Genomic DNA, 15206 nt, shown 5'->3' on the forward strand with positions numbered 1-15206 from the left:
TGCTTTAAATGTTAGAAAAAAGTTTACTGTTAGGCTAAGCGTGTATTTCTATAACATTTCTCATTATCAGTGCATTAATGAGAAAAAGGTTGTATCACGCAGAAGGTGGAGGGAGGAGGAAGCAGGAAAAGAAGGTGACAGGAAGTTCACTGCAAATCTTGCTTAGACATGCAGAAAAATGCTTTTAGTGCTGGAAACCAAGCTGCCTCCTGAAAATGTTGAATGTCCCCAATATCTTCTCTCCCAAAGCTTAGCGAGAGGCGATAAGTAGCAGCTAAGCAAGATATGTGTGTGTGAGTGTGTGCACAGATGAGGCCATAATGAAAGCCCTTCCTCTTCTTAAAGCACACTTCCCTAACTGCTGCCGCTGCATTCTGCACATGAGCTGTTTAGAAAAACATTTTCTTCTATGGTGCTTTATTTTAATCTTTCATCAATAATGAAATATTTAAGTTTTAAATTACAAATTCTTGATTTTATGTTCAGATATATGATTTCTGACGTTAAGATGTTTTCCTTGCAGGGTGCTCACAAACAGATTAGCTCTACTTTGTGACGGCGCTCAGATTTACTGCTGCTTGCAAAGGTCCCCTGTGCTCCAGCTAAGTGTTTAGCTGGGTATTAGAGAAATGTCTCAATAAAACAGTCATTAGGGACAGACATCTGAAGAAAATACACCTTGTTCACCAGAAAGTGTATAAACAACAGATCTCTATACCTACAAAACCAATCAGTGCTTAGACATTGCTATATAGCAGCATAAATAACAGCTAAAGTGTCTGAATCTGTCAACAGCACAGCGCTTACCATGTTCTCCACAGACCTGACCTTTATAATGGAACGACAAGAAGAAAGCCAATAAAAGTCTAGTTTCTAGTTTTGCTACAAGCCATGAAGGAAATGCATGAATCATTTGGATTATAGTGTTCAGTCGAGGCGTCAATTTGAACTTCTTCGCCTGCATACAAAATGATATGTGAGGATTTAAACTAACAGTGTGCATCAACATGAAGACACCCATGGTTGGCAGGTGAGAGCTAAATTCAAGATAATTGTGAAAAAAAACTGTTAGAGGCTTCAAAAGACTTCAGATTTGGGTAAAGGTTTAACTTTGACCCCTAAGCCCGTAGCTAAAGCTACAAATGCAATAATTTGAATCAACATGACTGTAGGTAGGATTGAATAGAAATGATTTTTCTGCAAAGTGCCTCGAGACAACAGTTGTTGTGAATTGGTGCTATATAAATAAAATTTAATTGAAGAGCTAAATCTGTGGTGGACACTCTTCCGCTAATCTGGTAATCCGCTAATAGCATAAGAGCAAATTTTTTATTTACTCTTTTATTAATTTGAAAATGTCAATTCTAAAGCACAAATTTATTTGAATATTGTATAAACTTTCAGTTCAATAAAGTTTGTTTATCGACATTTAAGGATTCTTCAGGTAGTCAGACATTTATCTTCATGCTCTTATTTTATTAAAGTGGATAAAGAACGTTTACGTAGAAGTTAATTTGGTTTCAAACAAGAAGCAATCAGGAACAAAATAAAACAGACACTAGAGAAATTGATCTAAACATAAATACAATATTTAAGGCATTATAAAACACATAAATTATGATGTAAAAATTAAATTGGTTCTCGAGGGTTGTAGTGTTTCAAGGGCAAATATAATTTTAAATGAAGGCAGCACTTTAGCATTAGTGGAAGTAATGTTTATGATCAGGGCTTTAGGGTTTACGCAACAAATGTTTTAGTTAGTGGTGTCCACTACCAGTTTGAATCAAAGAATATTGATGTAATACATTGGCCTAGTCAAAGCCTGGACTGATAGCCAACAGAGAATTTTAGGATAGACTTGAAAACTCATTTTAAATCACATTATATAGCCAATATGACTTAAACTGAGCTATTTAACAAAGAGTTGTAAGAACTTTTATACTATTTAGGCCCATCCTTAACCACTTATAGCTCCGATTGCAGGAAAATGTGCAGGAGCTTCACCTTTGGGTTAAAACCCACTAAACTACATAAAAACATTTAGTTGTGGTGAAAAAGTTGAAGGAGCATGAATACTTTTGTAAGGTAATGAATTGTCAGCCTGTTTTGGTGTGCATGCAAATAGAACAGCATATATAGGACATAATGAAAGCTGCAGCCCATGAATAATAAAATACGTAACCCCTAAAGTTTTATATTTTATAGGGAGGACGGGGATCACCATTTCCCCTCCTCTCATCCCCTAAGGAGACAAGCAAAGAGCTGATAAGCTGCAGAGCATACTTTCAAATCAGCAAGGCGACCTTGGCTGGAAGCAAATGAAGAGTGAGCCAAGAGCATCCCTTCATCTCTGAAAGTTTTTTGAGCCCACGGAGAACCGATCTCCCCTGGGGAAGACCGCAAGGGTGAGAGGGATAGAGAGCTCAGGGGAGAGCAGGAAGCGGAGGACAAAGGGAGCACAAGTGGTGTCATGGTGAGGATTGATGGACAAGCCTGGGCTCAGGAGACGTCAAGGTTTTTAACGTGATTCTCCACGCTTCAGGGATCAGTGAAGGTCATAAAGTGCTGATGGATGAAACTGACAAATCACAGCTCTAAGAGCCTATGAGTTCCACAGTTTATCTTGGTCTTTAAAAGTTTTCCTCATCACTTACATGTGGAACGACCTCTTTTATCCTTGAAGACAACGGGTTTCTTTTCTCTAAAATTAGCATTCTTTGGTCTTGCTCTTGTCTGTCAAACTCAAATCTAATTTTGTTCAAAGGTGCTTTGGTAAAAATATCGATGCCCATCAATTAATTCAGAAAAAGAAGAAGAGAGCAGCAGCATCCCTTCGAAATTTGGCAAATGGGTGATTCAAGATTAGAATAATAATTCACCTTCATATTTACTGCACAAAACAAGGACATTGTGAATTTATAGTCAATGCATATCTGAACATTTGCTTGGGTTTTATCAGTGTTTCCTATCTAAAAGCTTCACCATGTGGTCCGTTTGTGTAATTCTTGCAGAACAATAAAAAACAGTAAAACAAAACTTAGACCTTCTATTTATTGTATAGAAATAAAACAACAAGCAGAACACAAGCTTGTTCTGTTAGAGTTCCTGATGCAAACTCAATGACTTAATGCAATCAGCTCTGCCTCTTCAGACAGATAACTTTTATCCAATTGCTATTTCATGTCCAACTGATTTTGACATTGCGTCAGTAAGACCTGGACTGATCTGATTAATTCTACATAACTGGATATGAATTTGACCGGTGTGTTTTTTACATTTGCTGTTGTTGGTGCTACCTAAATACATCAAATTGATTTGAATGGCAACAATTGTATTGTAATTTTAACAACTTGAACATATTGAACAACGTCTCACTGCATAGTTTTTTATATGACCAGCCAGATGGATTAGCAGCACTATGGAAAGAAACTATGGTTTCTTTCAGATATTCAAATTATGCTCTAATGAAAAATTCACAAGTAGGCAGATTTTTCACCAATAGTTTGGAGTTACGTTCTACAGAAAAATCTAAAAGTACTGAACCGTAATCCACTGTGTCACTCATTGTCTTGTTTCATGATCTGACACAATGATTAGTGTCCAAACAGTCATTACTTCTGCTCACCAGGGTTTTCATTCTTTTCAAGCTGTTTACATGGCAGTGATCAGAGAAGTATTGTAGATTTCTCAAAACTCTTACAAAATATTTTTAACTATAAACAATAGCATCAAGTGCAGTGTAAATATCCGACTGAACTAATAAAGACTGCCTGTTAGCAAGTATGTGGTGCCTGAAAGGAGAAAAAGTTGTGTTTTAACCAAGAGTGGAACCATATCAGGTAAAACTTTAACACAAACTATAAAAGAATCTTTGAATATCTTTTTGAAACTGAAGACAAACAAAGAACATTTCATTAGCAGCTACATCCTTCTGTGCAACCACCCATCCGTCCTGAGCTTGAAGAAAAGAGCAGCGACAGAGTGTGATGTGAGACAATTAGCGAGGACACGTCAAAACACACACACACAATGACGTGTAGCAGCCCCGAGGCTCCGAGCGCGTGTGTGAGTTTGCATTAAGGGAGTGGGTCGACATGCATGAAACAGACACGCAGCATCTCTCGCAAACACACCAACACACACACCAAACTGAGGTCATTATTCATTCCTGTGCTTGTGTGTTTTTGCTTGCATTGACGTGTGCACGCTGACTGCATGCACAGGCCGTTTGTGATGGATTTGTTGTTTAATTCAGTTACTGAAGGAGAAATAAAGTCTGACTGCAGATCATTCACTTCACCTCTATTTATCTTATCCTTCACCTGAGAGGCAGGAGAGATGAACGAGAGGAGAGGAGATGGACATACATTTTTTATGTAATGTGAACTATAAAATGTCTCTTTTTTAAACTAACAAAACAGATCAAAACAATGGGGTTAGGGCAGGCAGTGTCTTCTCTTGAGAACTTTAGTTGTCAAACTGTGCTCATCATTCACTTTTCTTTTTATGCATTGGTGTAGGTTTTCCGTGGGTTAATGAACAAAGACATAACCATGTGATTCATTATTAAATTCTTCTGCTAGACTCCTTCTAAGTCTGTTTCCAGTCTGTCTCACAAAAAAGTAGCTCAGTTTGTGCAATCAGGGTCTGGATTAGAAACATCAGAAAACCCAAGAAGAAAACACAGAAATAGTCAGAGAAGAGATGGTTTTGAATTGATTTATACTCATTTCTTGTCTATGTGCAGTTGCCTTGTGTTTCAGTAGCTTTAAATAATAACACTTCAACATTGACTTTATGCACATCTGGTACTACATCTGGTAGTCTATACAACTTTATCTCCAGCTAAGCCAGACTGGCATAAATTTTCTTGGAACATTGAGACACCATAAACCTCACCAGAAATACTTCACAGATCTCATAGAAATGACCAAAGCAGGTGCTCTGTCTCCACTAATGAGGATTCACTCAGATCGGCATGCTGAATGCTTGGAGGAGCTCCAACTGATGGTGGTCTGATCTATTTTCTGAATGATCTGGCAAACAATTATGTGATCACTTGAGGGCACTCATCAACTCTCACCATCAGATGGTCAGATGATTAATAAATATGAAAAATACTCAAATGAAGGGCACCATAAGTGGTAGAGGCACTGAATAAAATATGAGAGGACTAGATGTCCTGCGACAGACTGGCGACCCGTCCAGGGTGAACCCCGCCTCTCGCCCGGAAGTTGCGAATGTTTTTGGAGTGGTCTAGTAAAATCTGGACTTAAATCCAGTAGAGCTGCAGTTGAATAACTTTAAATGGACCATTTATTCATTCAAAGTACAACCACAAACTCAAGTAAGCATAACTCTGCAATGTAAGCCATTGTAGTTGAATGAGCATTTGTTAAAGGTTTTGTCTCATTTTGATGAGTACAGAATCTAAACATTTAGTAAATTAGTAAAAATAGGATTTAAAACAGTTCAAACATTAAAATAATTTCAATGCTACAGCATTCTTCTGCTTATGGTTGCTTGGTCGAGAGTTTATTGCTGCAGTTTGGATGAGGTGACCTTGTCCTAGTTGTTGATCGGTGGGTAATGTTGCCCGAGGACAAAGCTGATTGGCTGTCAATAAGCTATTAGGACAACAGGGAGAAACAGAGACAGTTGGATGGGAGAGTAATGGAAAGCTACAGAGTGAGAATGAGAGCAGAGTGGAAATTAAAAAATAACGTTTATCGTATGATTAGCTCCCCCAAGAGGCTGTGGGTTTATTTACAGCCTTACTTCGGGATATTTTGTTACTTTTAACAACTCAAACATTGGTGCAGTTTGGGAAATGTTGGTTTCAGAGATGACAGCAACAGATGTGTTACTGTGAAATAACCTTCCTTCTATTCAACTGTGTAGATATTGAAAACTTCTTCTTTGCTCTTTATCTGTTTTTCAGAAGTTTCTGGGAAGGTTCTTATAAAGACCTGTTCATTATTTAACATAGAAAACTAAATGCCCAGTTGTTTTCTACTGAAAATTAATTCAGTGATTTTTGGTGGCTTAGATCTAACAAAAACAAATTTGCTAAGTTTCAGTTTCTACAAGGACTTTTAAATACAGTTTTGGATCAGCTTATTTCTCGACCCTGTTTTAAATAATCTAATTATGGCTCAAATATATGTGACATATACAACTTAATGCTTCAAGATACAGTCCATACTTGCGTGCACTTGACCTTATCAAAGTAGCATTTATGAAATTCAAAAATACTGAAATAGCTTCAACAATGTTCATTATTTATGTGCATGTTGCTGTTTTGTTGCCTTGAAAAGGCCACGCTTGAGAGCTTCACTGTTTGGTCATAATAATTTGTCCTGCAGCTCTTTACACAAACACACAGTGTTTGTGCCGCTAACACAGCCTACGCACACAAATATGCTTGAATGAACACTTTTTTTCAGGGGATTCATTAATCTAATGCATTCCCTAGCTCCAAGCCCTCTCACCTTAACCACAGCATGTCAAACCACAACACTTACAAAATATTTAACCCGAACTAATCTTTATAAGTTGAGTGGCCAGTCCTCACTTTAACGGTATAACTTATAATTAACCACATAAAGAAATGAAAAGTATGTACGCAGATGTGCAGAATGAAAATAACTGCAACTAAATATCAGACAATTATGATCAATCTGTGTGAGGCTGACAGACTCACAACCGCTGTGAAGCACAGCAGCCTGGAGGATACTACTGCGTTTGGTGTCACACAAGCACAAACACGCACACACACGCATGCATGCAAACATGTGGCGCTGTGGCAGGTTGCTTCGGGCCGCAGGCTGAATCCAGAAATAAAGACAATAGAATAAACCAGAAAAAAAAGCTGTAAGTGTGTTTGTCACCTCAGGGCTGCCAAGCACCGAAGATCTGCACGAAAACCTGACAGAACAGGACCATGTCTGGGTAATTATGTGCCTTGTGTGTCCATGTGTGTGTTTGTGCGTATTCAACACAAACACTTTTTGACTTAAACAATTAATAACAGTTAAAAACAGTGGAGCTGAGGAAAAAAGGCCCGTCCTTGTGCAGGCGGATGAATTAATTGCAGTCAACAGTAACGAGTTTCTCATTTAAATATGCAAATAAACACATTTATTACCTTTAATGAGACAGTGTTTTTCCCTGTGTGAATATTTTTAGTCCTCTTTTAGTACAACAAAAAACAGTCTGGGCCTGTTTGTCTTTTTATTTCATTGCCTTTAAACATGTTATTTAAATTATTTAATAAATCTAAATTAATTTAAATTCCTTTATGAGGCGGAGCTTTGCTTCCTTAGAAAATACAGTTTAAAAAATCAACATAGTAATTCACAATAAAGGAACAACAAAATAGTGACGGGTAAACAATTGCAGTGCATTTTAAAAGTTATAAATAATGGATATGTGCAGATTATGGTGTCATGTTACTATTAGACTCTGTCATTGCCTTCTTAATCTAAAGATTATTATATTAAAATCAAACTTTTATTCAATCATTCGAGCATTTATTGATGGAACACATCAAAATCATTAGTGTTAGAAGACATTAATGGATCTCTGAAAGAATAATGTATTAATGAATTAATAAGATCAAAGACTGTCAGCAGTCCAAATAGACAAGATATCAGTTATTCTCCAAAATAAAACTGCAAAACTAATCTTTACTTTCCAATAAAACATGCAAGATGCTTTTTTCTATTTCAAAAATATTTACAGATAACCAAAGAATTGACTTTTAAGAGCTTAAAATCATTAATTATTTCCAATAAATTTGTTTGAGAATTGATTTTCATGTAGGTTATTTTTTATTAACCTTGATTTCTGTCAGTTTTATGCTCAATTTTTAGAAGGAAATTATTTTTGCTTTCAAGTTGTAAATTATATAAACAACAAGAATTTGCTCAAAATGAATTGTCCTTTTCAAGAATCAGATTTGTCTCACTTTCATTCTTGGTTTTAATCATTACCTCCCAAGGAGCTCCTGCCTAACTTATTCTTTAACTGTCTACAAACAAACTCATTGTGATACTTTATTCACTGCAAAAACCTTCATCCTCCTTTTTTAGAGTTCTTCCTTTAGTTTTCTAGTTTTTTATTTAAAGATATTTATCTAAAAGACATTTTGCCTTGTTGAAAAAGCAACGACACTCCATGAGATGCTCAGAGTGCAGCAACAAACAGTATCTGACACATGCAGCATTTCAGTTTATAGAGTGAAAACTTCTTGACCGTACACTCATGAAAGTTTAACTTTGGTTGCATCCTCCCGAGAGTGATTTAACATGAGTGAATCTTTTATTTTCACCCCAGAAGATTGTTCATTCATGCAGACAAAACACGGACTTCAGACAACTTAACTTTGTGTTTCATATATTAGTGAGAAGCGGGTAAACAGAAATAAAGGGTTCAAAACGAGAAAATTATTCGATATAACCATTAAATCTAAAATAACAGCGCAAAACGTCACAGAAGCCATCATAAGAATAATTATTTACATTTGTATAGTTGCTTAATTACAGGAAAAACTGCATTGTTTTGTATTTGGAATAAACTAACTTAGTTACATCTAAACTCACTCAGTTTGTCTTGAAGTTTAGTTTTGACATGTCGTGGAAAAAATACTATTTCCACTGTTCAGGTAAAATCACTCAATCAGGTTTATTCATATATTGTGCACAATACAGAGAGCTTGTAAGACAATCAGTAATGAAGCAGGTCTGGATGAAAAATTCGCAAAGCTCTGTCAGCTCATACAACACATGAGTTTTATACCAAATATAAAGAATTAACGACAAGGGGCGAGACAGTCTGGTTCTGATGCAGCTGTAGAAAACAACTTCCAACCTTCTACATGAAACCCAAATAGTTCTTTTGGTGAGAGTTCATAAACATTTCATATGACATGACTAGCAGATGTGACCTTATTGTAATTTTTCCATGACAGACCTTAATAAAACTGTAGTCTGCTTAAATACAATAAATTTGAGTGAAGTTAGACGTGAAAGTGGCAGATTGGAGTTTTTCAAACATTTCTAATAGTTCATTACTGTCGGTAAGCAGTCTATTATCTGAAGTAGATCAAGGTTTATACACTGGTAGACTGTGTGAGAAGTGATCAATGCAGCTCAAAACAAGGCAAAACGCTTTCTGTCCAAATAATTAAAAAAAACAAACACTTTAAAATCATCAATATGAGATCAATATGAGGTCAGCTAAATGAATTAGAATGTTTCCGTTCGTTCCTGACTTTTAAAGCAGAATTCAAAACTTTATTTTTCTATCTTTAAAAGCTCCAGACTCCTTTGACAGCGTTGCAGTTTTGCATAGCCATTTGTTAACAACTACAGCATATTTTTAAGTGCACAGCTAACAAAACTGAATTATTCAGTAAATCAAATTATGCGCTCATTAGCTGGGATAAAAGTACCTTTTGAAAATAACCTTAAGTAGTTATTAAACACGCTGTTCATTTGACCCACAAACAGTTTGCCCCTATTAATATATTTATGTTTTAAGGTAATAAATAATATTTAAGGCTCATTTAAACACCAAAAACAAAAAAATCATTTTTTATTTACCAAAAAGTCGAGAATAATTCAACATCAGTACACTCACTTCCATCTGCAGCGATGCACAAGATACAGAGTCCACAGTGATTTTTAAATAATTAAGAGGCCTGCATAAATGCAAGTGACTGGTGTGAGAGCAGATGAATGTGAAGGAGAAAGATACCGATATGAAAATAAGTTTTTATTGACCAAAATGACAATAATTTAGTCACTGATGTCCAAACTTTGGCCTGCTGTTTCTCACTGAATGCCTGGAGCCAATTCAAAGCAGACATTTGCTGCTCAGAGCTCATTCCCACACATCTAAATCTCCACCACAGCCGACGAAAGACAGGCCGTCTCAATCAGCCGGACAGTTTACAACCCGCTGCGCCCAAATCCCACTCTCTTCCTCTGTGGCCACAGACCGCAGCCAACCTGGGCCCTGTCGTTCTGTTTTAACACAAACACAGCTTCCTGTCCAGAGCTCTGGTTCTGCTGCCGTCCATGTGTTCAGACCTGGGAGAGCTCCAGGTGAGCAAACACAACTAATTTTTACAAATAAATACCAAAGATGCTGTTTGGATTGACTGATTAGCCAGACCTCATCAGAACATCAAGCTGCCACCACGGCTGTCCAGATGTGAGGACTTTAGGCTCTTGGTTAAACATTTACTTTAGGTTGAGTGTGAGGGGGTCACAGCAGCATCTGGATGGCATTTCAACCCGTCAACCAGATCAGAGCTGCTGGCCATCAGCACACGTCACACTGACTAAATGTTGGCCAGCAGCTCTGACTAACACTGCTCCCAAATATTTCCCTTGATTTGTTTTAATTATCCTAAACTTTGACTGTTTATTGTGATGGACAGACTATCAGATTTTCTTAAAGGTGTTGGAGAGAAGTTTGATTTAAAAGTTGAAATGTTTCTTCAGACATCACCACATTTATCCAAATGACTTAGAAAGCATGTATATTATATTGTAAACTTTAATCTTAAGTGATTCAGGACAAAACCTGCAACTAAAGATGATTTTAGTAATCAATTAATCTATTAATTATTCTCATGATTTGACCACTTAAGTCTTTTTTATGCAATATTAAAAATACATTAAAAGATACAAATAAAATACAAAATCACATTTGCTAAAAAGACGCTTTCTTCTTGACTTATCAATACATCAATAAGGCTGATCTGTTAACTAGTTTATCAATTAAGCAATCATAAATGCAAAATGTATATATTTATTATACAGTTTTGGCTTAATGACTGCTTTGAATATGATTTTCTTTCAGAAAATGGTCATTTAAGTTAATGATTAACTGATGACTAAATTAGTTGACAATTATTTAAATAATCGATTCATCATGCAACTTCTGACCACAACGTTCATTCATAAATGGTCAAATGAAATATGTTGATGAATCACAATGGATGAAATTCTTAACTTCACCAATCTTCCTCCTTTACATGTGAAAAACAAAAGATCAAACGATAAGTTTTGTGACCCAGAAGACAATGTTCAAAACTGGAGGAATGGGGCCGTAAAGACGATGAAAACAAGAATGTGCAAAATTAATGACTCTACATGCAAAGTAGAAAAAAACTTTTGATAAATTAACATCTCCAAGAAACAAACTTCTAGACAACTAAGACAAATATCCAGAAAGTATATTTTTAGCAAAATAAATTACTGTTATCAAAAACCTACGAGTATAATTAACAAACACTAGTTTATGAAGGGCTCTCATTACAGGAAGTAATGTGAGACTAACATCCCCTGTCATTTAGAAGACCAGCAGCCAACAGTTTGTTCATGATACCAGTCCATCAAAGCTGAGGACATTTGGCTAAATCAACTCCTTCATGTTGATTATATGAAAATCAAACTCCAGTGCTTCTGTTGAAATTGAGTTGTTAGTTTTTTCAATCTGTTCCTGTCCAGTTTACATGAGACTAGTTGGTTTCCTGTTATAGCTGAACATCTAAAGTTGCAAAATGAGCCACTAGAAAGTATAATATTCACTATAAGCTGTGCTCCATGCTGGGTATATTTTTATTATACAGTATAAACTGAAGAGAAAATGCTCTTCAGACTGAGGAGGTTAAATCTAACATGAGCCTCGTCAGTAACTTTACATTTTATACGTCTAAAATGATTAACTGTACTTATTCATGCTCTGAAAAAAGCATAAATGTTGCATGTTGGAATGTTACCATGTTTTTTTCTGGAAATATTCTGATTAATATGATCTTTTGATCAGCCCATCTAGCCTTATTTATCTGAATGCAACCGTTTTAATTTTAAAAAATTAATTTTATTCCATGCAACTGAATGGAAACAAAAAGACTAGTAGGAAACTACTAGTGAACACTGGAAATATATGTTATTTTTATGGAGCATGCCACTCATATCAGCTGCTCATGATTACATCTGATATTCACAAAATATAAAAAAAATAAAATAAAAAAACTGGAGATATGCTTAAGAAAATAAGAAAAACATTTTATTCCTGGTTATATGAGCTGAATGTCAAAGATTATACATACTGTATGTGATATAATGAGGATGTTTTTACTGAAAAATGAAAAAAAAACAAACAAACAAACCCACTCTCCATCTGAATTCCAACACTGGCAGATGAGATAAGTGCTTCATAACTTAATTTGTTGTTTAGATTGAGTGGAGTTAACAATGCAAATTAATTCCTGCTGCATTGCAGAAGTCAAATATGCAGCAAAAATAAATCCTTCCCTCTATCAGGAGCCTTTAACCATCTGAATATTCAGCTTCAGTGAAAGCTTCTGGAGTGACGTGTGTGTGTGTGTGTGTGTGTGCGTGTGTGTGTGTCTTTTCCTCTCCTAACTGGAAAACTAAAATATGTGTGTGAAGTGTTTTGAGGTGTGCTTACTCACACCTTACAAACTAAACACTGTTTGTCCTTTAACAGTCTGCTGGCAGCACACACAACCTAACACACTCCCTCTATTCTCTCACACACACACTTGGCAGGGATCTGTGGAGTGTTGTGAAGAATGAATGAAAGAGCAGAAAAGTAGCCGTTGACGGTTGGGGTCAATTCAAACTGCTGGAGAAGAGCCAACACATGGGCCGTTACACACACACACACACGCCGACTGAATGAACACTTCTCACTACTCAACATAGGAAAAATCTGCACAGAACTGTGAAAGGAAACTTTCTGAAGCTGCATGAAACCTAAAATATGAACAAGGATGACTCTGGTAAAGAGTTTCTACACTCTTCCTTTATGGAAACTTCACAACCTCTGGCTAAATTCCAATGCTCCTTTACTCACTGTCTGAATCAAGAGCTACTAACTCGATGCCATCCAATGTTACTGTTCAATTTTAGCCCATCTGCTTCACTGTTTGACATGTGGAGCTTTTCGGAGCGGTCATACTCCTCATGCCCGTCCGTTTCCTCTCATCTCTGACAACAACAAAGCATTTTTGTAAACCTGACAGATGGTTATGATTAAATCAACAGTTTCTGAAAACTGCAAACTTGCTTAAATCTCCTTTTCCCTCCATTCTGATGCTGGCTTTGAACTTCAGCAAGTCGTCTTCACCACACCTAAATGCTCTGAGTTGCTGACATGTAATCTGTTGTTTCACTTGTGAAAAAGAAGAACTGAGCAGGTGTTCCTAACAAAGTGGCCAATGATTACTTGTTATGCAGGCCCAGAATTATTCAAACGTTTTGCAGATTTAGGTTAAAGGTTATTTTCATTCAGCCTAGATGTTCCCTTGCGGAATGAAGCCGGACACACAATTTTTAAAATAAAAAATATTGAATTGCTTTTACTTTACATTGTAAACAAAAGTGGGGTGTTGAAACAATTAGATCCCAACAGTAAAAGTACTGTTCATGATCTTAAGTACATCGAATCCTGTAAAGCTACTTTTGCGTCTCTACGAATGAAGGGTCTGTGTCTTACCTCGCAGATTCTGGATCTTCACCACCACCTCCGCTGGCTCCCGCAGACTGCGCGCAAGGTACAAGCGCCCCGAGTCCCTTTCGATCTGGACGGGCGAGTCGGCCTCGGATATCACCTCGAACCACCGCTGGTCGAACCTCTGGTCCGGCACAGTGAACACCAGATCACCCACTCTGATGTGGTCCGGTACGGTCACTGTGTAGCTCAGGTCCTCGGACAGAGAACGGGGTCTGCGCCGCGCTCTGCCGGAGCCGCGAACGTCGACACGAAGGAACACCGGGTCACCGATCAGCGCCACGTCCCCGCCGTCCTTCACGTAAAGCCGCAGGTTGAGCTGCTTGACCCCCAAGAGCGACCCCACGAGCCTCACCTGGCCGGTTTGTGGCACCACGTGAAGCAAACGGGACTGTGGTGATGCGTAAAACGTTGTGTGTCCATTTCTCTCCGCGTCGCCGTCTTTTGCGTCAAAGCGAGCCAAGACGGTTCCAAGCGGCGCCAGCTCATCCGCTTCCACCGTTTTATTCCCGCTGATGAACTGGGGGATGTTATCATTCCTGTCGGACACTTCAACCTGGACGACCGCCGGTCTCGTCTGGCACATGGGCGGGAGTTCCACCGTGAACTCGTACATCGCTATAAACTCTCGGTCCAGCGGTTTGGCGGACACCAGAATCAAACTGTCCCGACGCTCAGAGTCGTAAACGATCCGGAAATCAGAGGGATAATTCCCGTACAGGCTGCCGTCAAGATTTGCACCGGAGCAGACTCCGGCTTCTAGCGGGATTGAGACCCCATCAACGGGCGATCCAGCCGGGGAGTTCTCAGCGATGTGGCCAAAGTAGCGCGCTGGATGTCTGCGCTGCGCGGAGAGACTCACCGGCGGAGCATAAAGCAGCAGCAGGAGCAGGTGGAAGGTGTTCAGGAGAACCGCTTCTCTTGCACCTTTGTTCATATTTCCATTAAAACAGTTTTACTTACAAAAGACAGCAAAATGTCCACGGCAGCCACGAAAACAAGTGCCCGTTTTCTCTTACATAGATCCACTGTAAAACAGCGCAAAATGGGAATTATCTTTCTAGATAAAGCACAAGTCTTTTTCAGCTAAGTTTATTAAATTATTTCTTTTAAAAGCTAAAAAAACAACAACCTAGATCCACTGTCATGAAGGATAAGAAACCTCCATCTAGAGCGCAAGACGGAATCCGACAGTCCTCTGGACAAATCACCCAACAAGGACTTTTACGCATGGATCAAACTGGTCCTATTTCCCAACGTTTCTTGGGGACATGAAAGACGCATGAATAGAAAGAACAGTGACGAAAAATAGATTCTGGAGTACAATTTCTCTCTGCTCAGTTTTAAAAAAAAAGTTCCAGCATATAGACGCTGACGATGCGCCAAAGTGTTCCACACTCTCCGGGTTGACTCCTCCGGAGGATGGAACAGACTAACGGACACAGATGCATCAGGCTGGCTCCATGTGGCTCCATCGCACCGCTCACTGGCCCCTCGGAGGAGAGAGACCAATCAGGACGCCGGACTGACATGAGTGACAGTGCGAGGCCCGCCCTCTGGAAGAAAGGGTCTACAGATGGAGAGGAAAGGAGACAAGACCTTTTTCTATATGTGGGTTAACTGCTTTATTAGCTCTGATCAGATGTGATCAT

At 38.1% G+C, this 15206-nt stretch overlaps 1 protein-coding gene across 1 annotated transcript in view; it reads right to left on the reverse strand.

Moving 5' to 3' along the window:
• Nucleotides 1-14872, reverse strand: part of si:dkey-22o22.2 (neural-cadherin) — a 126857-nt gene extending 111985 nt beyond the window's left edge. Inside the window, exon 1 of the mRNA XM_044115781.1 lies at nucleotides 13540-14872. Within this exon, the coding sequence (XP_043971716.1) occupies nucleotides 13540-14491 (952 nt within the window). The 5' untranslated portion in view covers nucleotides 14492-14872. The remainder of the gene's footprint in view (nucleotides 1-13539) is intronic.
• Between the last annotated feature and the right edge of the window lie 334 nt (nucleotides 14873-15206).

Source organism: Gambusia affinis, linkage group LG05 (assembly GCF_019740435.1).
Source record: "Gambusia affinis linkage group LG05, SWU_Gaff_1.0, whole genome shotgun sequence".
In the NCBI taxonomy this organism is placed as follows: domain Eukaryota; kingdom Metazoa; phylum Chordata; class Actinopteri; order Cyprinodontiformes; family Poeciliidae; genus Gambusia; species Gambusia affinis.